The sequence below is a fragment of the Acartia tonsa genome, chromosome 6 (assembly GCF_053477335.1).
Source record: "Acartia tonsa isolate MP-2025a chromosome 6, ASM5347733v1, whole genome shotgun sequence".
Lineage (NCBI taxonomy): Eukaryota > Metazoa > Arthropoda > Copepoda > Calanoida > Acartiidae > Acartia > Acartia tonsa.
Window position 1 is genome coordinate 12,076,105 of NC_137265.1, and position 23,801 is coordinate 12,099,905.

General features: G+C 31.6%; 1 protein-coding gene across 14 annotated transcripts in view; it reads left to right on the forward strand.

The window, feature by feature from the left end:
- Positions 1-829: 829 nt before the first annotated feature.
- Positions 830-23,801, forward strand: part of LOC145321865 (uncharacterized) — a 113,375-nt gene continuing 90,403 nt past the window's right edge. For 13 of the 14 annotated variants that reach the window (XM_080163498.1, XM_080163503.1, XM_080163496.1 and 10 more), the window contains exons 1-3: positions 15,159-15,206; positions 16,507-16,578; positions 18,576-18,656. In XM_080163498.1, coding sequence (XP_080019624.1) covers positions 15,174-15,206; positions 16,507-16,578; positions 18,576-18,656 — 186 coding nt within the window. In that variant the 5' untranslated portion in view covers positions 15,159-15,173. Of the gene's footprint in view, positions 1,138-15,158; positions 15,207-16,506; positions 16,579-18,575; positions 18,657-23,801 lie in introns of those variants that run through there. The other variant, XM_080163505.1, reaches the window with a different exon arrangement.

Genomic DNA, 23,801 nt, shown 5'->3' on the forward strand with positions numbered 1-23,801 from the left:
TCTTGTGTAAATCTGAGTTACCACAGTCAAGCAACTAGGCCTCTATCTCTTACGGTTCTCCAGATATAAGCACTTGAAGCTACCCCATCATGAAAAAATGACCCCATATTAATTTTTGGACCTCCATGTGTGATTTTTGTTCCCCATATTTTATATACTTACCCCATATGTAATATTTTACCCCTATAACTCATAGTTTATTACCACCAAGCTTTGTTTTAAACATTGAAAATTACAGGGACCAAAATTTAAGATGGGGTACAAAATCAAATGATGCCGGGGGGGGGGGGTTTATTTTGACAGATGGCGGGGGGGGGGGGGTTTATTTTTTCGTATGGGGTAGAATCTCACTCCTCAACTGGGATGGTGCCCCGTTACGACCTAAATAGGTTCGAAATGTAGAAAACCTTCGTTTTTTAATAATTTATCTATGAAAAGAAATCTAAGTATTATATTTAGTCAATGGAGCCGGGCTAAGATGGGGGAAAATTTACATAAAGGGGAAGCAAACTTGTGGAGTTACAAATGGGGTTGATGAATAAGAGAGAGTCAACTCCACTCGTCTTTGGAGCTGGAAATTTTTCATTTCAGCAAAAGTCACAATTTTATAATATTATGAAAATAAAAACATTTTTAAACATAGGATCTCTTTGATTTAATTTTTGTTTAATATAAATCCCTTTTACAAATAATCCTATTTGTTTTTAAACCTATATGTTGATGATTTTTTCAAAAAGTCAGCTAAAAATTAGAAAATGGTTGAAAAGAGAAAAAATCTCGTTTCTGACTGCTGTCGCTGACACAAAAATACAAAGTCGAGTCGAGTTCATTTCAGGAAAGGGTTCAACAAACAGGGTTGTATATCATAAACCACTCATGAAATTAAAAAAATAATACTTGAAACCTATAGCTACGCACAATTTTTGTTAATTTACATATAAGATTTTATGTTATAATAGTGCCAAAAGTTTAATAATATCGGTGAAATAAATATGTGTTAATTTTTAGGTGATAAAATAAATAATTTTATGATTATAGAAAATGATCGATATAAATGTGACCGAAATTTAAGTCTTTGTGATAATTTTCAAGTGATTTGTTATTAAGAAACCATTTTTATTTGATATGATATAAAAGGTAAAAACTTTTATTTTGTTTAAAATACATATTTAAGTTTTTGGGTACCCGTAACCCATTATTTTATATTGTTAGAAGTTATATCTGTCTTGCCGTTAAGATTTTGCAAACCGCTGGACCGATCTGGCTCTCCTATATATATTAAAGCTTCATATATGTCTAGAGAAGGTTATTTTTAGTAGCGAAGCTCCTTTCCTTTAAATTCCATATGTCCGTCAGTCAGCTATGTTTTATAAGGTAGAAACGTACTTGATTTCTCTTCTGCTATTTAAGATCAGTGTTCCGGAGCCGAGAGCAGCAACATTTTTGGTGGAGCCGGATCCGGAGCCGTATTTATCGTTAAAAACGGCTCCGGCTCCGGACTAGCTAAAAATGATTTTTTAAAGTAATATTATAATTTGGCAACGGTCTATTTCCATATAATAAACTGAAAAACTATTGTTACTTAACAAATAGACACACATCCTTCTACTTTTATATAGCTTTAATCAAATAAAAGCAAAATATTTTATATTATTTATTTTATTTTATCAAATTCAATAATGAAAAATTTTAAGGTAGGAGCCGGAGCCGGAGCTGGAGCCGGAGCCGCATCAAAATTATACGGCTCCGGCACCCTGAAGATTGACGGCTAAATTTTTTTTTGAAGATTTCCCATATCAATTACTAGCGGATTCGCCCCTAGCCTCTAGGGGCATGCCCCAAGAGGTTTGATCAACCTATTATTGTCTTATTTAAATTTAAAAATAAATTTTTTTTTCGGGGGGGGGGGGGGGTATTAGGGTTGTTCCACCCCCCCCCCCCAAAAAAAAAAAATAGTTTAAAACCTTTACAGGACCAGTAGGTAAATTCCCTAAAGAGAAGAGCCCTTTCGGTTCAGTGGTTACTGAGATAGCTTCAGACATACAGACATCGTACTACTTTGTATTAAAGATAATCCAGTAATTACATCTTGCTTGGTCCGTTTGTCTGTCCGCCATGATGCATTCAATAGAATAATTCATTCTAATCGAATATATTTGAAAGGTTTCATGATTTCCTAAAATCTCTAAATTCAAATTAAAATCACCAGATCGGTATGCCAATTAATGATTTGTTGGTAATATCCTCTTAGATTTTTTTTTCAATTTGAAAATTTTATCTAAGAGGAGATTTGTGCTTCGCTTCTCGATCCTTGTTTATCTATTTTGGGGCTTTGAGTCTATATTCTCCAAAGAGAAAACACTTTCTAAGGTTTTGTTGACTGTAGCTTAAAATTTCGAACTAACATGGAAGCTTCTAATAGGTCATTGGATGGTTTTAAACTAGGTATTAAATATTCATAAATACGTTTTGGTTTTGGATTAACTTTCAATTTTCGATAAAATTCTACCTATTATATACCATTATCACTGCTATAACTTTTCTCTTTATAAATAAGGAAAAAAACTAAGATGTGTTATACATAAAGTAGTAAGTTTTTTGGTGTATAATCCATAAAGATGTTGCTAACCACTGAAGATTTTCATTTCAGGGAAGCTTCACATAGGTCCTGTTTGTACTTTTATTACCTACTAAATATAAGTCTTAAGGTGGATTTAGGCTATTATCTGCCCCCTCTCTCTCCTTTCAAATAAAGTGTCCCTAGATGCTAGTGGCGCAAAAACTATTGTTTTTAGTTGTTTGTTTTCAAAAACTTACCTCTTAGCCGCGGTGTAACACTAAACAGTAACACAATTAAAATAATTCTTATTGTCCTTGTGAAAATTTCCGCTTAATAATGCATTGTGTTTCATTAACCTTATATTTACCATTGGAAGAATAGAAATTAAATGCTGAACTAAAAGTATCTTTATCAAGGTTAAGTATATCAGGGATGGAAGGATTATTTGGCTGTTTATTACAAGTTATTTATAGAATACAAGTCCCTAAAGTTTATATTAATGTTTCTTATTCGTTGACTTAACACTTTTATTGAATTTAGATTGGTTAATTCATTAAGTTGAGTGTTCGAACTTTTCAACCACTAAATGTATACTACTAAAAAGGTAATTCTGTCCATAATCTTTTTGAATGTTAATTATCGGCCATTGTTCTATGCCTTTAGATTCCTGCAAATATTATCAAGCCAACTACATATTAAAGAAATGATTAAGAAAACTTAAATTACGTGTGATTCTACCTTTTTAATACAATTTAATTGTGCAGCATTTATCGAATGAATATAAGTATTTTTTTAGATATTTTATAGAATATAGGTCTTTAATACAAGTATGGAATTGCAGTTCCCCTAGGTATAGCTAAGATTATTGTCTTTTTTCATCTCAAATTTTAGCTTGCAATTGCTCCGCTTCTAATTAACAATGTCTGCCTTGTCTTGAAGAACCACGAGAACATTATCTTTTGCTGCCTCCCTAGCCTTTTGCTGCCTCCCTAGCCCCTTTGGACAACTTTAATTAAAAAAATATAAACACCTTTTATGACTGATGCAATTTTACAAAGCTTCCCTGGAAAAAGAACTCACTCAGTGGATAGCTAATTCCTAACGAATCTAAACCCTAAAGGCAAAAATCTTATTTTGAATGATCTATTTTTAAGACAAAATTTTACAGTGTATAAAGATATTGACAGTTTGGTGTTGCTTCGCTACTGAAGAACACATATGTCCTTGTTGTTCACATGTCCTAACTAAAGAACCGTATGAATGTATAATACACATTGTTCTACATATAGTTTCATCATATACATATGTTATCAGAGGAAAGGACAAATATTCTCAAATCATATCACGATATTAGTACATCCATAAGTTAACAACGTTTTAAGCAAACTACCTTTTCTATTCTTAAAATTCAAAATGCAAAGACCTACATATATTTTTTTTTAATTTTCAATTTTTAATATCTTAATTGGAACTGATTTTTCATGCATTCGCCTGCCTATTTAATAAATAACGCTTTTTATTTTATCCTTGTCTTTTAGATTTTTAAAGATTTCTAAGATTCCCATTACTAGTTGTTGAGCCTATAGAGTCTAGGGTATGTTTATTCAAATGGGGAGTGAGAATTTGTATTAAAGTATCATAAAACCTTACAGGCCTATGAGATCTTCCCATTAATGTAGAATTCAATCGGTTCAGTGGTTAGCGAGATCTTAACGGACAAACAGACAAGCTCATTTATTCATCAATCAATATTTTTTTATGTTGAAGCTTAAAAGTGTATTTTGGTTAGGCATTAATAACCAATTTTCTAATAAGAACACTTGTCCTTGCTTGTAACATTTATGTGCATGTGTTTGTTTGTGTGTGTGTGTGTGTGTGTGAGTGTGTGTGTATATGTGCCTATATATGCGTGAGTGTGTGTGTTTGTGTGATTAGCTGTCGCCCCTGGCAAAAATTTCCATCTCAGGGGCACAAAATATCTCGCACATATGAAGCAGCTTGGTTAATTTCTATGAGACTTATAATCAATCCATAATCTCTCAACCCCCCCTCCCCCCCTAAAAAAAAACATACACTTATTTTCATTGGTAGAACAGCAATACTAAAAAAAGCAATAAAAATATAGATATTTGTATGCAAGGATCTAAAGGGATAAGACAATGGCCGATAAATTGACGTACATCCTATCCCCAAAGATAATGCACAAAATTACCCATTCCGTTGATTAGCATTAGTGGTGGATTCGTTTGAACACTCAAATTAATGAACCAACCAATCAAAATTGACTAAAGTCCCCAAAGTTTTTAAGCCAAAGAATAAGAAAACTTTGGGGACAAGTGTAATAAACAGCCCATTGTCCCCCTCTTTCTTATTTGTAAGGATGTATTTTTTAATAGCTCATTTAATTCTAACATATTTTAATAGAAAATTAATTATTAAAATTGGAAGTCATTTATCAAATAAAGTATTTGGACGGTCAAAACGAACATTTACTTAGTATGTATTAAGAAAAAAAGAATTCATTAAAATATTAATATAAAAAACGGCTAAGACAATATTAGAAAGGTTTTATGGAGGGGGGAGGTAACCTAGCGTGGTACAAATCAAATATAAAGACACTGCCCAAATTTCTCCCTTTTCTCTCTTCAATAATATGTAAAGACTTCAAAGTGGTTGGCTTATGTCTTGAGGAGCCATTACAACGCGGGTTTCAAGACCATCATACAATCCTATCACAGAGCATTTTAGGATCCTGTAGGATACTGTAATTATACAGTGCTTACATGTTGATAAAGAACCCTAGAACTTGCTCATATTTAGAGAGGAAGTATTGTAGAGTTGAAAAATAATTTCCTAGGGTGCCTAAGGAAAATTCAAATTACCAAGAGTAGATTTTATTCAAACAAACATTGGTACATTCAAGATTAGCGGCTAGGCCCCTTACTTTCACTCTAGGAGCACTTAAGGAAGGGGGAGGGGGATTCAACCATTCACTTTTCATTTTGATTTTGAAAAAAAGTTTAGAAATTTTTTTTTTTGGGGGGGGGAAGTGAAGGTATTTTTGGGAGGGTTTTGTTGCTTTACCTCAAAATAACTATAAACTTTCCTGGACCTCTAAGAAGCTTCTCTGTAAAGGACAACCATGTCAGTCCTGCGGTTTGCAAGATCTTAAGCTACAGATAGACAGACATCCTTAACTTAAGGATAGGAATTGGAAATTCTTTTTTTTCTCATGATATTAAAACTTAATTTTGATAATATTTGTCTGTGTTTAGCGTATGAAAGTTTCAAATATTTGAATTTCACAGCGTGATGCGACTTAATTCCTTTTGTTATTATTAAGTAAATACCTAGTTTATATAAATTCAATATTATTTACAATCAACCAGGGAGAAGAGATAGGACTATGGGGCTTAAAATAATATTTGTTATTATTAAGTAAATAGTTTATATAAATTCAATATTATTTACATTTAACCAGGGAGAAGGGATAGGACTATGGGGCTTAAAATAATATTTGTTAATATTAAGTAAATAGTTTATATAAATTCAATATTATTTACAATCAACCAGGGAGAAGAGATAGGACTATGGGGCTTAAAATAATATTTGTTATTATTAAGTAAATAGTTTATATAAATTCAATATTATTTACATTTAACCAGGGAGAAGGGATAGGACTATGGGGCTTAAAATAATATTTGTTAATATTAAGTAAATAGTTTATATAAATTCAATATTATTTACAATCAACCAGGGAGAAGAGATAGGACTATGGGGCTTAAAATAATATTTGTTATTATTAAGTAAATAGTTTATATAAATTCAATATTATTTACATTTAACCAGGGAGAAGGGATAGGACTATGGGGCTTAAAATAATATTTGTTAATATTAAGTAAATAGTTTATATAAATTCAATATTATTTACAATCAACCAGGGAGAAGGGATAGGAATATGGGGCTTAAAATGATCTGTATCTGACATTGACAATAAGTTATAATAGGCCTTGAAAATTAATTTATCGTACATTTTCTGAATCCTGTATCCTTGGTAATTAAGATTGATCATATTGGCTCCCTACAGTTCACTTTTCAACATAAAGGGTAGTTCCATGAAATGTATTTAACAGGAGTATACTGTTACAGGGATCTAAAGGAATAAGGCAATTAATGTACATCCACAATGATGATACAAAAATTACCTCGTCTGTAAATTATGATTAGTTCTTGAAACGTTTGGACACTCAACTAAATGAACCAACCAATAAAAATTCAATAAAAGTCACCACAGTTGTAAGGCCAACTAGAAAACGCTAATTAAACTTTGGGGACTAGTATAATAAACAGCCCATTGTCCCCTCCCTCCCTGATATTGAAAGGACAAAGGAAAGTAAATGAATATTCCTGTTTATTTAAAAATCTGTCTCTTGTAGCATAACAAAGTTGCAGATTATGGGAGGTGCTTTAATTTTTATCTTCAAAGTTCATAATATTAAAAATCAATCCTATGTTTGTTATTATTTATATTACACTAGCTGCTAAGCCCCTAGAGGCCAATAGTGGCCCTTAAATAGGGGGCGAGGGAGTCGACTCATCCCACTATTAAAAAAAAATTGCGAAGGGGCATTATTTTCTTGGGCGATTTCTCTTGGGTGGATATATCCTCCCCCAAAATAGTCACAAACCTTCTCATTATTTATGGAAAGCTACATTGTAAAGGAGAATCACATCGATTCAGCTGGTAGCGGTATCCTTGGGTATAAACAGGCAGACACTTATAGATCCTGTTACTTTATTGTAAGGATTTGCTAAGGAATTTTAAAGTTTATTAGTTTTAGCAAAATAGCTTAAAACTAGCCACTGAAAATTGTAGAGCTGTAAAGCTATCAGGAGCTTTTTTGGTACACTCAGACAACATAAAACTTTTAATTGTTTCTTTATTACTTTACCATGAGATGAAATGAACAAAACAGTTAACTTAATTTCTTGATTGTGTGATTTTTATAATTAGGTTTTATCAGGGATCTTAAGGGATAAGATGACGGATAATAAACTGATATACATCCCAGAAAATAATAATCAACAATTGCACCTTCTGTAGATGAAAAACATTGGTTAAAAAAAGTTAGGACATTTGATTTGGAATCAACCAATCAAAATTCAAAAGTACCTAACAAAGATTTTAAGCCAACGAATAAGAAAGCTTTGGGTATCAGTATAATTTAGAGTTCAATGCCCCTTCCCTCCCTGGATTTTTTTTATTAAATTGCAACAATGAAAAATTACAGTTTTAAAACCTGGAATGTTTTAATTGTCTTTGCTCAAAGAATTTTGATAAATGCATTCAAACATAGCTGAAAACGTTAACATGCATGATATTTTACTTAGCCTCATAAAGCTTCTGAATTTTTGCTTAGAGTTGCTTTGTTTAAAACATTTTGTCTAATTGTCTTATGAATTGCCATTTCATTTATTTATGTTAAATTCAGTCAGAAAATTGTTATGAATTAATACAAGAATTTTATAAGGTTTTTAATCGATAGACCATCTCAAACATGAATGAATTTCTCCTAGTAAATTGATGAAACTACCAAATGCTGATACACAAATATATTCATACTGTCGATTAAAATTAGTGGTTAAACACTCAACTTAATGAATCAACTAATCAAAATCACCATAGTCCCCAAAGTTGTTGAGTCAACGAATAAGAAAACGTTGTAATAAAACTTTAGAGACTAGTGTAATAAACATCCCATTGTCCCCTCTCCCCATCGGTAAAGAAAGACGGCATACCCCTTATATAGAAAAGTATCTTTTTTTTAAAATCAGAAATATTATGTTCAAATAAAATGTCCGAGCGTTTTTTATTTATTGAATTGCATGATCGGTAGTTCATGCTAAACTTACATGAAATTATTATCAAATAAAAAGGATACTCCTATTTTAAAATTTTTAATCAAACACGACTGAATATTCCATACAAATCAAAGATGTTTAATTTTTCTTTAGTCAGTGTAATCTTTACAAAAAATGTTGGTCTAAAAGAACTTAAGAAATTGGTGTAACAGCTAACGTTTCTTATTGCCTAAAATTGCTACGGTTATCTACATTATTTTATAGTAAAGCTGAGAAATAGATTAATACACTTTAGAATCAAAGAAGCTTAGAAGAAACAAAATGCTCAATTGTTATAAAATTGATGTAAAATATACGTGGATATTATGACAGGGGGAAAGTTTAAGTTTTTATTTCCCCTGTCATTTATTGTTCAGTTAATTTATTTAGTGGGAGTGGAGGGGATAAATTTATTTATATTAAATACCTAAATACAACGTCAGACGTACGAACTGACATAAACAACAATATTTTACAGAAGAGGAGTGTCCATTTATAATTATTGTTTTGGTTGTCACATCTCATTTAATTGTTTTCTTTGATTTTTTAAATCAGCCAAACAGATTTTTGCAGCACAGATAATATATGATTGTACGTTTGTTCATTATTGCCAATTCTAGTATATAAAGTAGTAATCTTTTTTTCTGTCCGTAGCCAAGGATCTCGCTATCCGCGCTGAACTTGTATCGTTCTTCTTTACAGTGAGGCTTTTTAAAGGTTCAGAGATGGTTTTAGGCTATTTTTTCTAAAAGAAAATCTGGTTATGTATGGTTTTGGGCTATTTTTCTGCCCTTCGTATATACCAAGTAAGCCTAGGGGCGCAGCCGCTAGTATAGGTAATAAAATGAGACATGTCATTTGTTAAACTGTTAGATAGACGTCATTATTTTATATTATTTATAATTATATTTTTACTAATAAACATTATTTTAACGCTTTTGATTGCTTTTGATGTTTGTACTACGCTGTAACTTTTGATTAAACACGTAAGCAATTTATAATATTCAATTGCTTTACTTTTGTCAGTTTTTCTTCTGGTCTTTAGTCATACAAGTAAAATTAGTTTATTTTGAAAAATTTTAGTCATAAATAAGCTGATACTTAAATTGAATCGTCTGAAGCTTTTAAAACCTCAATTCTCTTCAATAAACATACTCTAAATTTATCTTTAAAATCACGTACTACAATCCTAAATTGTAATTGCTATTGAGTAGGTATATGCATCAATTTGCTATGTAAACTATGATAATTTTGTGTAAATGATAGAACACCCTTTCCTTAACGTACAGAGAGTTATTGAAAGGTTTCGTATTAAGAATATTAAGTAAGATCAGGAGTAAAGGCATAATTGTATTTTCTTTATTTTTTTTACAATTTTTTAGGTAATCATTTCCTTAAAAGGCATATATAAAATATTGCAGTGTGATACAATCTATAATACAAAGTAGATTGATGTCTGTCTTTCCGTCTGAAGCTTATGATCTCAGTAATTACTGAACCGATTGGATTCTACTCTTCGGGGAATATTTCTACTGGTCCTATGGTTGTTTTAAGCTATTATCTTGGGGGGTGGGACCCCCCCCCCCAAAAAAAAAACGAAAAAATCCCCCTCTGTATTTTTTAGGCTAGTGGGGAAGCAGCTTGTTTGGTATAATGTAGAAATGTAAAAAAAAACGCCAAATTAAACTATCTCGAAAATATTTTGTCAATAATTTATCCCTGAAATAAATTTCTAGATTAGGTCATACCAATGATTATATTTCTAAAGATACTCGATAACTTATTATAAAAGGGTGTCATTTCCTACTTTTAGATTTTGTAGATGAAGGTTGAGGTTTTTAAAAGATGTGTTTGCCTTTTATTAAATATAAATGAACCATCTAACTAGAAAAAACTAGAACCAATACGAAGCTTTTCTATAAATTGTAGACATATACCTATGGAATTTCCATGTTCTTTTAGACATACAGACCAACATTCAATTACTTTAGTTTCTACTAGCGGCTACGCCCCTAGAGGCCTCTAGGGGTACTTGAGGAGGGGGGAGTCGAATTTGATAACCCAATTTCTTACCTATTTTAGATTTTAAAAGAAAAAGTAAAAAAAATATTTTTGGTGGGGGAATTTTTTTTTTTTTTTTTGGGTGGTCCTCCCCATCATTTTTTTTTTGGGGGGGGGTTATTTTTCATTTTTTGGGGGGGGTTGGGGGTATCCCCCCCCCCTAAGAAAATAGTTTTAAACCTTCCCGGGACCTATGAGAAGCTACCTTGTTAAGGAGAACCCGATCGGTTCAGCGGTTAGCGAGATCCTTCGGTACAGACACAGTGACAGACACACAGATACATAAACCTCCTGTTACTTTAGTATAAGGATAATAAAATCACGTTTCTATGTAAAATTCGTCTTAGACTTGGCTTCATTCACTTAATACAATTTTATTAACAAGGATGTGTTATTTACAAAAGTAGCAATGCAATACAAGGAGGAAGGGGACAATAGGCTTTTTATTACACTTGTCCCCAAAGTCTTATAATAACGTTTTCTTGTTCGTTGGCTTAACAACCTTGGGGACTCTTATAAAATTTTGATTTGTTGGTGAATGTAGTTGAGTGTCCATACGTTTCAACCACTAATTGTATTCTACAGAAGGGCTAATTTTGTATATTATCATTGGTTGTGCTTAATGTTTAAATCAAAGTAGTACGACGTCCATCTGTCAAATGGAAATCTAAAATTTGGGGATAGTTAAGTTTTGCTTTTAGGAAAGCTTCATTCTGATTTATAGTTGTTTCAAGAAGATAACCACTGAATAATAAAAAATGTTCTCTATATTACCTTACCCATTGATTGTATTGATAAACAAATTGTATCCAAGAGTAGCTACGCCTCCTAGAAAATATGACGAACATCTATCAGTATAGAAAGGTGGTTTGACGAAGTTGCTACAAATAATATGTTCAGATATAAGGTTTCTATTCTAATATTTAGCTTAATTGAATCCTAATAATATATAAATTTTTATCCATTTGCTTGTTCAATTGACTTAGTTCTTATTTTTAAGAGAAGCTTTGTTTGGGTTATGTATGAGGCTAATCTTCCCAAAAAATCTAATTTGATACTCTTCAACACATTAAAAAACCTATATGCTAGGGGCATGTAAATGTAATTACTGTAGAAAAATATCTATTCGAGAAGAGTATGTTCTTAAGTAATTGTATAGGTATGTTGGTATATCCATTAATATCTCGGAACCGCTGGACTAAAAGAACTACAACTTTTTTGGAAGCATTGTTTTGGTTCTGGACAGGGTTTAGTCCATATTCTCTGGTAGGGATACATCAACTCTACAAAAAAAAGTAGTGAAAAATATATTTCCGATCCCCATCACCTTACGTAAAAATATCTTTTTTTACCTTATATTATAAAAAGAGTAGGATGAGGGGTGGAGAAAGGGGAGTGATGAGGGTTATCACAAAAAATATCCTACTTAGGAAAAATGTTATTCTTGTTGCTAATGTATACCCATAAATCCTATCTCTTGATATGGTTTAAAAGCTTAAGAATATTAAATGTGAAACTTGATATAGGAAAAAGAAGGCAAAGATACGCATACACGGATGGGATATTACAACTGTATAAAAACTGTATTGCCTCCAGTTTTTTGTCTCTAATGAGGCCAAATGCACTGTTTTTTCTGTATGTTGGTTTTTGACTGTTTTGTTACTAAGAAAATTGGAAAGAAAATAGTTTTTTTTTAAAGATGAATTATCCCAACTTTTACGAATATGGATATATTTCTTAAGAAGATTGCGAAGCCTGGATCTACTGCAGTTCACGGTAAAATATTGCTGGTAACGAATATTGCCAAAAATCTATGAATTTTAAAGGCTGCTAGCTGCCAAACGGCTGAACGTACAGATCATACTCGCACACTATTTTAAGCGGTATAAGAAGGCCTACAAATAATCTGGAATAGCCAAGATCCAATGATGCACAGGGAAAGCTTCACTGAAGAAAAAAACAAGTAAAATAGGCCTTTTTCGCGCAATTCTCTGCACTGCGAGATAAATATGCATTATTGATTTATGGCTATTCCAGATTATTTGTAGGCCTTCTTATGCCGCTTAAAACAGTGTGCGGGCATGATCTGTACGTTCAGTCGTTTGGCAGCTAGCAACCTTTAAAATTCATAGAATTTTGGCTAGATTCGTTACCAGCAATATTTTACCGTGAACTGCAGTAGATCCCGAAGCCTCTCTGCAATTTAACCTTGATAGGTTGATAGTCCACTTGTCTTTTTAAAAGCGAAGCTTTTCTATAATTAGGGTCGGTCCGTCCGTCCGAGATAGTTAGCTTTTATTCGTTAATTTAGGCATGTTAGAATTGTCCTATCGATTTCAAATTTTGCATGGTGATTCCTGTAGTAGTTAGGTCCGATTTAGAAAGCGTAGCAACTCTATAATCGTTACCAGAATGTCCGTACGTCCATTTTAAACATGTTGATTTTTTTACTTTTTTAATAACAATTTTTTATGTAATAAAATCATCCGATTGATCTGATTTTTTGATTACTGATTCCTATTACAATAAGGTACAATATTATGAGCGAAGCATCTCTATAATCAAGTAATAAAATGTCAGTATGTCCTTAAACAGAATTCTGCATTTAATAAGTTTTGCAACAAATTTACGTATAATTTTGTCAAACCTTATATTTTCATATTTTGTATATTCAGTTCTGACACTCAACAATAGTTAATGTTCGTCTGTCATATCGTTTCAGAGCTTCGCTTTTATGGATGTTGTATTAAATCCTAAATTTTTCATGTGCAATATACTATCAGTAATACTAGTTGATTCGCCCCATCTTCTAGTGGAGGGCTGGGGGAAGTAAACTAAATAGCTTTAAACCTCCCTAGTACTTTTAGTAAGCTTTCCTGAAAATTACAATCAATTCGGATTAGCGATTTCCGAGATTTTAACTTCAGACCTAAAAACCATACCTACTACTACAGGATAATACAACTTTTTACTTTTTGGAACTGAAACTTAAATAGATTCTTAGTGTAATTCTTTTGGTTAAAATTGTTAATCTTTGTAGTGAAATAAATTAAGTTAAGAATAAAACTTTATCTCTATCTCGTCATTGGGACTTTAAATTTTGGCGAATTTTCTTGACATTTATTGTCTTATGCGATGCTTTTCTATATATAATACCTAATGTTTTGTATTTAAAGGGAATATTAATTTTATTTTTTTACATTAGCAATGCATTTCCTTACAGTTTATGTGGTAAAAAATCATAATTTTCTTCCATGTAGCTTTCAAACTATTATCATACCCTTGTAATATATATCTATAGAAGAAAAAATTCAAGCAAAACCTAATTTTTCTGAAGCATCTATGAATTACTAAACTTCTCTATATTTGTGTTAGGTTAGGTTTTAAAAGACCCTTCTTATTTAATAATTGAATTTTAAAAATGTGATTTTTTTTCACATTTTTCTTTTTTTTTACCCTCCCTCACATACGTATTTACAAGATACCAAGATGTTTTACACATTTTCACATAATTTTGGGACTATAATTTATCGTCCATTGTCCTAACCTAAAAAGTTACTTTAAAAGCGAAAGCAGTGTTTTGGAGCCGGAGCCGGGAGCAGCAACATTTTTGGTGGAGCCGGAGCCGTATTTTTCGTTAAAAACGGCTCCGGCTCCAGATTAGCTAAAAATGATTTTTAAAAGTAATATTATAATTTGGCAACGGTCTATTTCCATATAATAAACTGAAAAACGATTGTTACTTAACAAATAGACACACATCCTTCTACTGTTACATAGCTTTAATCAAATGAAAGCAAAATATTTTATATTATTTATTTTATTTTATCAAATTCAATAATTGCCAAAAATTAATATATTAATTTTAGGGTTGGAGCCGGAGCCGTATTTCCAGATACGGCTCCGCGGAGCCTGAGCCGCATCAAAATTATACGGCTCTGACACCCTGAGCGAAAGTTTCACATAATTTTCTCCTTGTTGAATTGATAAGCATTGGATTAAAAATGACACATATTTATTATATCAGTTATATTTAGACATTTGTTATGATCATATATTATTAGAATTGTGTATGATTTTGTATGTGTGAAAAATCCTAATTTCATAGTTTCTCAAGACATACATACTTTTTACTTTCGTACTCTCTACTGTGACTGCTCGTTTAATAACATGTAATCGTAAATTTATCTATGTCTGTGTGTGTCTGTACCGAAGGATCTCGAACTGATATAGTTCTCCTTTACAGTGAAGCTTTATATAGGTCCTTTGACGATTTATAACTATTTTTGGGGGAGGATACAACCACCCTATCAAGATAAATCGTTTAAAAAAAGCCCCCCACGAATTTTTTTTATCTTTTTATAACTAAAATTGAATGTAGGGGTGGGGGCGACATCCCCCCACCACCTTTAGTAGCTGCTAGTCGTAAATAATGTGCTAAACGCAGCTTTTCTTTTTGCTGTTGTTCTATCTAGCTCAAATATACACAAACACAGATGCAAAAACGCTTTTATCAGAATTTATTTGCATGATATTTTTTGTTAATTTTTGTTGCTTCGCTTACTTTAATTCAAGATATACTACTATACAACAAGCGTAGCAACTATATAATATTGATGTCCTTGTTAATATTTTTGTTCTTCAGCTAAGAATGATTATAAAGCAATTTAATAATTTGGCAAAGGTAAATCCTATTTTAATGAAAACTTTAAGACAAAATATTAACTTCTACAGGGATGAATATATATAAAGTAAGAAGGGGACTGTAAATTACATTGGAACCCAAAGTTTTATAACAGTATCTTATTCGTTGCACACAAGAAAAATTTGAAATGGATTGGTTGGTTCAAAATTAGTAGTGTTCAAACTTTTCAATCAATAATTTTTATCTGAAGCAGGGGTAATTTTGTTAGTAATCATTGGTGATGTACATTAATCTATCGTTCATTGTCTTATCCCTTAACTTAAGAACCATGACTAATGGCTATTAAAGGAATATTATAGAATGGTTGATTTATTGTTATGCTGAAATATTTACCCCTGCACTTATGTATAATTGATTTTTAATTAGTCCAGAGTTTGGGCAAGGTATCTCATATACCACTCTACAAAATATACACAAAAAGTTAATGTAAAAGGGATAATTCCATGTAGGATATTTAGTAAGTTTATTTACATAAGACTTAGAAACATAAGATGTTATATTTTGAAAGTAATCTTATATTAAAGTAACAGGATGTCTGTTTTGCTTTCTCTATTTGTGTTCTGCCTGTAGCTTAGAATCTCGCCAGGTGCTGCACCGTTATGGTTCTCCATTACAATAAAGCTTCTAATATATGTCATTGGAAGGATCCCCAAATATAACTGTTAGATTTTATTTGATTTAAGTTTTGCTATTTTTTCTTAGAGTGAAATAGTTGATAACTGCCAAATTAATTATGTCTTCTAGTATAGATTATTCAATTATATATTTATACAGAATCTAATATGGTTTTGATTTGATTATTAATATTAAAAACTTTTTTGTTTTATTTTATGACAACAAATTTCAACATAATTCTTTATATCTACCTACATTTTCCAAATTTTTTTATTTTTTATGACAAACTAAGCTATTGTATGTTTTTTGTAGCAAGTTATGTGTCTGTATGTTGGTAACTTTTATTATTGTATTAATAAAAAAGGAGTTCTGTTTTTATGTACCTATTCATCATTTGATTATTAAAATAGTTCTTATTTGTAAGGTCCAAAATATAACTATAACTGTCTATCTGAGTTTTTTTTATTAAACTGATAAATATGTGTATTATAGTTATAGTTGTGTATATGGCTCTGGGCATTACTGAAAAATCGTGTATTGTAAAATTGACATTTATCCACTAAAAATGAAATTATCATAAATCATTATTATTTTCTATTCGCGGAAAGCTGCCCTAATTCTTGTTTATTAACAGATTTTTAATAACAATTTTTTTTGTGTTCAGGATGACCCTTACTTGGAGACTGTGATGTCCTCTGTTAAAGTTTCCAACCTTCGCAACCATTTTGAGGCTACGGTAAGTCAGTTTCAATTTGTATGTGCGTCTGTCTGTCTGTCGGTCTGTAGCGCTATGGAGAAATGTAATTTTCTCAGCTGCTATTAAAGATAAACGGCTGAATTTGTTTTTTTGAAGGATCCCTATACTAATGAGCAGTATGTAGTTTACTTTGTCCGTCGGTCCGTCAGTCATGCTGAAAAATAAATATTTTAAAATATAAAAAAAACGTGAATAATCTTTGTTTTTTTTTGCATCACGTCCGTTTGTTGTCGAGGAAGGTGTGAGATTAGAAGGGGTCTTTGGGAATTCGAAAATGAACATAAAATGATGTTCAATTATGATCAATAAAATTACCCCTTCTGTAGATCTGTTTAAAATTTGGAATCTTCAAGTTTGTACAGCCCAATGTCCCCTCCCTCACTGGGGATTGGCTAATATGATTTTTATTGAAGGCTTTAAAATAATAGCTACAGAAGTTATTTTTAAGATGAGGAATATTCATAGAATCATATTCCAGACAAAGGTTTTGCCATCAAATGGTTGGTTGTCAGAAAAAAAAGTTTTAAAACACCAAATTGAAGTTTTTGAAATATATTGTAGATAAGTTAAATCTTGCTTATTAAATACGGACAGACCATCTAAAGAGTAGCTACGATAAAATGTAAAAGACTGAATTTGATAGGAAGTATTGTAAGGAATAATAAAATAATATTATTGTTTACAGTTTAGGTCCAAACAGAAATACTCTTTTTATTCTATTTCAATGTCTAGAAAAATACAGGGAGGGAGGGAACAATTGGATTTTTATTACACTAGTCTCCAAAGTTTTACAATAACGTTTTCTTAATCGTTGGCTTAACAAACTTTATTTGAGTTTTTATTGGCTGTTTCTTGCAATTTACAGAAGGAGTAATTTTGTGCATCATCATTATTGATGTACATCAATTTATCAGCCATTGTTTTATCCCTTTAGATCCCTGACAAAAATAGCTGACAAAGGAAAAATAATATTTTTACTAAAGAATAAGGTGTCCAAAAACAAAAATTGACGTAGCTTGCAATAAAATGGGGTATTCCTGTCCAGTTTTTTTTGTTTAGGAATGAGTATTTCTTACCCGAGGGAATAAATGATGGACCGATAGGTCATCATTTATTCACTATTTAAGGGGTCGTTTATATGGGAATGGTTTTTTCTTTATGATTGTTTAAGGTTGACCGTATGTACGACATGTTATTTAAGTTAAATTGAAAAGTTTTGTCTAAAAAAGGATGTCTCATTTAAAAACAACATTATTATACCTTTAACCAGAGAAAGAGGGGATAATGGTCTGTTTATTACACAAGTTCCTTAAGTTTTATAATGACGTTGAGTGTCCATATGTTTCAACCACTAATTGTAATCTACAGAAGGATTAATTTTGTGTATTAACAATTAGTCGGCCATTATCTTATCCCTTTAGATTCCTGCCTTTCACCCTTATTCAAACTCTCAAAAATGATTTCGACAAAATGTATAAAATTGAATATTTTAGTGTACAATATCGTGCTGTTAATGTTATCAACAAAAAAGAGATTATATTTTTGCAAAGAAATAATGATGAAATATTCAGCCTTTTAGGCCGTTTGATTATTTTAAAAGCTACGCGCAATTTGTAGACAAAATGTCCTTATTCTGATTTATTACAGTGATATACAATTCAATGTGCTTAAACAAGCAAGTTTTGAATTATGTCTTTATGCCTTAATATTAAAATTAACAACAATATTTCTATTTCCTTCTATCCTGTAGAACCCTACAGGAATCCAAAGGGATAAGACAATGATTAATAAATTGATCCCCATTGACGATACACTTAACGTAATGAACCAACCATCAAAACTCAATAAAAGCCCCCAAAATTGTTAAATCAACGGATAAGAAAGTGTTATTTTAAAACTTTGGGGACTAGTGTAATAACAGCCTAATGCCCATCCCCCTTCCCTGAGAAGTGTAGCAACCTCTTTATTTATTTTAGGAATCTCGAGTAGGAAGTCGGCCTGTAGAAGCCCCGCCGGTCCAAACTAAACCTAAACTTGACCATCTAGTCACTCCCAAGGTAGGTTTATATTTGCGCAGCGCAGCTAATCCATACTGCTAATATTTATTATTGGATGTTACACTAGATTTTCTTTCTGTATAAAAAATTTGAACTTTCAATAGGCTTTAATATATAATATCAATAATCCACATCCATCCCCTCCCCTTTTACTGGATGAACGAACTGACCAATAATTTATAAATGAGGTCCATGTTAGCAACCTAAATTGACGACAATTTTCCCCCTAAATGATATCCACGTATATTCTATAACCACTCTGATATATATATATGGGCGATCGCAAAAATGTATTTACATCCTACATTAAATTTTTTTTGCTTTTAAAGTTTCTGCCATTCAATAGTAAATGTTACTCTAAACATCGTTCTTTCTTAATTCTAAAAACGTACATAGGTATATCTAAACCATACATTTTGTTTTCTTAATGATTATTATGACAGACTAAAATTATGCTTATTATATCAGTAAACGTGACATTGTGAAGATTTGACATGTGTATTCTTAGCATGTCTTGTAGTAAAGAACTATATAAGACTATATAGACACTCTTGTAGGTGGACTTAGACACAACCAACAAAATTATAATCACTTGCTTTATGGCAATTTTTCCATAGTATTAATTTATTTGTGCGTTCGTTGTATGAATAGTTAGCGGCTACATCCCTAGCCTCAAGGGGCCTAACTATCATATCTTTAGCACAAAACCAACCTCAAGGTCTATATAAATGATATGCCACAGTAATTTTAGAGATCCTATGCTTCAAACAAAAAATAAAAACCTTACTTTATATTGAGATAAGACCATTTTCAATGTTTTTTCCGATAGGTAACAACGTAATTATATGTGACATACTGAAATTTGACTTTTTTGGGATTTTACTTCATTGGATTTTTGGGTTTTTGGAAAAAAAATAACTTTAGAGCGGCAGCTGATTTATTAACGGTGTTTAACAGTTTATATGATAGAACATTTTTTTCAATTGACAAAAGTACGATTATTGTATCTTTGCTGGTTGTACATAAGCTTTCTCCTCTCAGTCTTATGCATATATTTATATTATACTATAATGTATGTCAATCATGGACTTTAGGGATAAGCTTTCACCTCTCAGTCTTATGCATATATTTATATTATACTATAATGTATGTCAATCAGGAACTTTAGGGATAAGCTTTCTCCTCTCAGTCTTATGCATATATTTATATTATACTATAATGTATGTCAATCAGGGACTTTAGGGATAAGCTTTCTCCTCTTAGTCTTATGTATGTATTTATATTATACTAAACAAAAGGGGAGAAGCACCCTTTTATCACATTTAGTAAATGTTATTTTACTAGAGATATTTGTCTTCATTTAATGCAAATATCTATATTAGTTATCATTTGCTAGGCAAATCTTTATAATATTAAGGAGTAGTGTATATATACTTTATTGATATTCTATAGATCTTTCAATAGTATAAGGTCATTTGGGCGAGGAAAATATAAATAAACAAAAAAAGATTATTCAGTATAATAAATATACATTGCAAGTTGTTTGGGGGATATTAATTCACATTCACATAATATATTTATAGTTTTCTTCGTATGGCGGTAAAAACACCCACCAGACAACAAACAACAGTTTGTAAGGACACACATTGGCGATAAGCACTATTTTAGCTTCTAAAGTATGACGTTTATTTAGATGTCTTACATTCTATCAATCAGGCAAATAGCTGTAGATAGATTGACGTGTAAAATAAAATTAAGGAAAAGCTTTGCTTTCGATAATTAAAACAGCATAAGGCATTCTGTTGTTTGTTACAAGATAGGGTTCAAACATAGAATAATTAGAATAGTAAATGTTGTTGTTTGTTGCAGGATAGGGTTCAAACATAGAATAAAAACTGTTGTTGTTCGTTACGAGATAGGGTTCAAACATAGAATAATATAGAATAAAAATTGCTGTGTTGTTTGTTACAAGATAAGGTTCAAACATAGAATAATATAGAATATCAACAATTGTTGTTTGTTACAAGATAGGGTTTTAACATAGAATATAAATTGCGTATATGAAATGACTAGTTTAATTGAATGATGCATTACTGAGAAGCTTTAAGAAGCCGTTCTAGTTGTCTTATACAATACTACCTAACCCTTACTCTAAAGTATTCTATGAATTCAAATTAAAGATCTCGTATATTCTATGCGAAGCAAACACTTAGATGGATAGAATTAAACAAGAACAACATCTTCCATAAGTAGTGCAGCTATCATTACATTTACAAACAATTTCATTAAAAATTAATTTCATTAGACAAAAAGTTTACAAATTAAATCTTTAGTTAGGCATATTGAATTTGTTAAAGAGAAAACTTATTAAGTGTTGTTAAAAAAATATAGGTTGATCTCTATAGAATAAAAACTAAATAAAAGGACGTACGGCATTAGTAAATAGTATAGTTGCCGCGCTTCTAACAAGAAGAAAGATACTTTTTGTGCATCTCATTCTCAAAATAAGATCCTTTGTTCCAGCCTTCTACAGTTGGATAAACTAATAGAGCTCAGTATATTGGTGTATTTTAAAAGCGTAGCTTTTAAACATTTAAAATCGATGCATCCTTACGTTTCTATTCGTGCGTAACGCATGGCTGTAAAAATACTCTGGACTTAAAACCTTATGATTGTGCCTGTAACCTATTTTTTTTTTGAATATATATGTGTAATTATTGTCTTTTAACATTGGTTTTGCCGTTAGCGTTTAGGACGAAAATAGTATAAAATACCAAACTACTAGAGACCAGGGAGTAAGGGAGGGGACAATGGATCGAATATTCAATTTTTAGGAGTCTCAGACTTTGGGGACTGGCTTAAAGGGAATGTGCAAGAATTTAGCAGTTTCTGACTGAGTTTGGGGACTTGCACATAGAATGCCGCTACTCGTTATGTATGTTTTGAATATTGCAGACGGGGAGAAGGAATAAGGGAAGTGGGGGGAAGGGAAATAAACACTCGTTGTGTTAGTTTGGAATGTAGCAGACGGGGAGAAAGGAGAAGGGAGGTGGGGGCAAGGGGCAAGGGAAATAAACAGAATAAAAAGGGGCAGTCATATTCTTTCTAGCAGCTGGCCGGGTCCAATAATCTTTTAATATAAAAATCACACCAAAAAACCTCAATATATTTCATCAAAAACAAGTTGTGATTTCACTTTACATGACGCTATGGAAATCTATTATTCAATTAACAATCCCTTTATAATTTCCTACAAATTTATTGGATTAAACTGGATTTCATGCCCTTTCTTTGATAACTCTTATATTGAATTAATTGCCCATTGTCCCCTCCCTTACTCCCTGACTAGAGACCACCATGGTAAAATAATATTTTTTCTTTCTTTTAACAATGAATCAAATAATATTTATTACTTGTTTTTTAAAAAATAGTATAACACTTTAAGCTACACTTTTACTCCATTCAAACCTTTTTTTTTAATCAATGCCACTTTTCTAAACAAAATTATAGCTTTCCCAATATACTTTACTCCATTCTTGTATTCACTGTTTTATCAGTGGAATGGAAATCTTAATTAAAAAACGGAGCATTAAACCCTTGCGCCTTGGGGCTTTGTCAGCTAGCTTGTCACAAATAGTTAGGTTAGTAATAGATTGATTAACATTTAATAACATTATTTGAGGTAAAGTCATTTTTTTGCAGTAATTGTCAATAAATCACTGATAATAGTTATTTATCGCATCGTATTATAAATAGCTCTCAGCGGATTAAAAAAATGACAATGATAAGATTAAAACCAGTTTTTAGCCCCAAAATGCCGAAAGCACATACCAAATAACTGGTTTTAATCATAGGATTGGACATTTTTAAATTCGTAGTAAACTGGATATAATACGATGCTATACATAATTTTTCTAGTTCTAATCCACCGGATATTAATCGGTTTCGAATCACTACTCGAAATGCATTTTTTTTATATTTCTTTTAAGATAATTAAAGCACGTCATTAGGATTAATATACGTATTTTGGATCAAATTGACGTTTGTATAAAACGTACCTATCTATATTTATGTTTTAAATCACAATAAAGGGGGGAGGCGGATGTGCCACTTTTTGAAACCAAAACTAAAAGTCAAAGGAACTCAACTAAAAAAAGAGTTACAGGTCTGAGATTTTGCATGGCAGTTGCTTTATAGTAGGGATGGGAATCCGTCGAATTTTTGGGCCGGATTCGGATTCCGGATTCTGAAGGAATCCGTCAAAAAAAGTGACGGATTCTTGCGGATTCCGGATTCTTATTTTTGGCGGATTCCGGATTCGGATTCCGGATTCTAGCAGTATTTTAAAAGGCCGTCTGTCACAGAGGGATAGCTTTTTCGTTAATTTATCATTATGTTACTTGGTTGAAGCCTTGCTTTGTTTAAAATGTTGACTTCCAGCATAACTAAAACATTTACATCATATTAGTAATTATTAAAAGAACCACGTACATCTTAATTTTGGAATATGTATTTACCCTTATAAGCATAGATCATTTAATATTAGTGTACTTATTTTTAGCGTAGATTCGATATTTGAAGCCAGATTTAACATAGGAGTTGCCGTTTTAGAGATATCAGGGGTAATAAAAAGCCCCTAAGTTAAAAAACCCAAGAAAGAGGTCTATAATTTTCACAGGAATAAGGCGGCTTTATGTAAAAAAAAATAAAATACATACAACAGAATAAATATTTTACAGATTTAGTATTGGGTCATTTAACTAAAAGCCTTCATTGCAGTAATTTTTAATTTATTCAAAAAACATATGGCAATTAACACGATCTTACACACACGCCAACCAAGTTGCCTATACACACACATACACACACACACACACAACATTCAAGGTGCTCGGCAATGTCATCACACCCACACTCCCGCATTCTTAATAGCTGTAAATAAAAGATTCTCTTTCTAATTAATTGTTTACTTTATATCGAAACACACACACACACACACCCGCAGCACAACGCTGCTTCCAGGAATTAAAATTTTTTTGTAATCTTTTGTGCCTCCTAGTCCTTTACAATGAAGGGAGGAAGGGTAAGGGTGCGGAAGAAAAAGAAATAGAGAAAGGGAAAGGGGTTTTCTAGACCGGTGTCTTT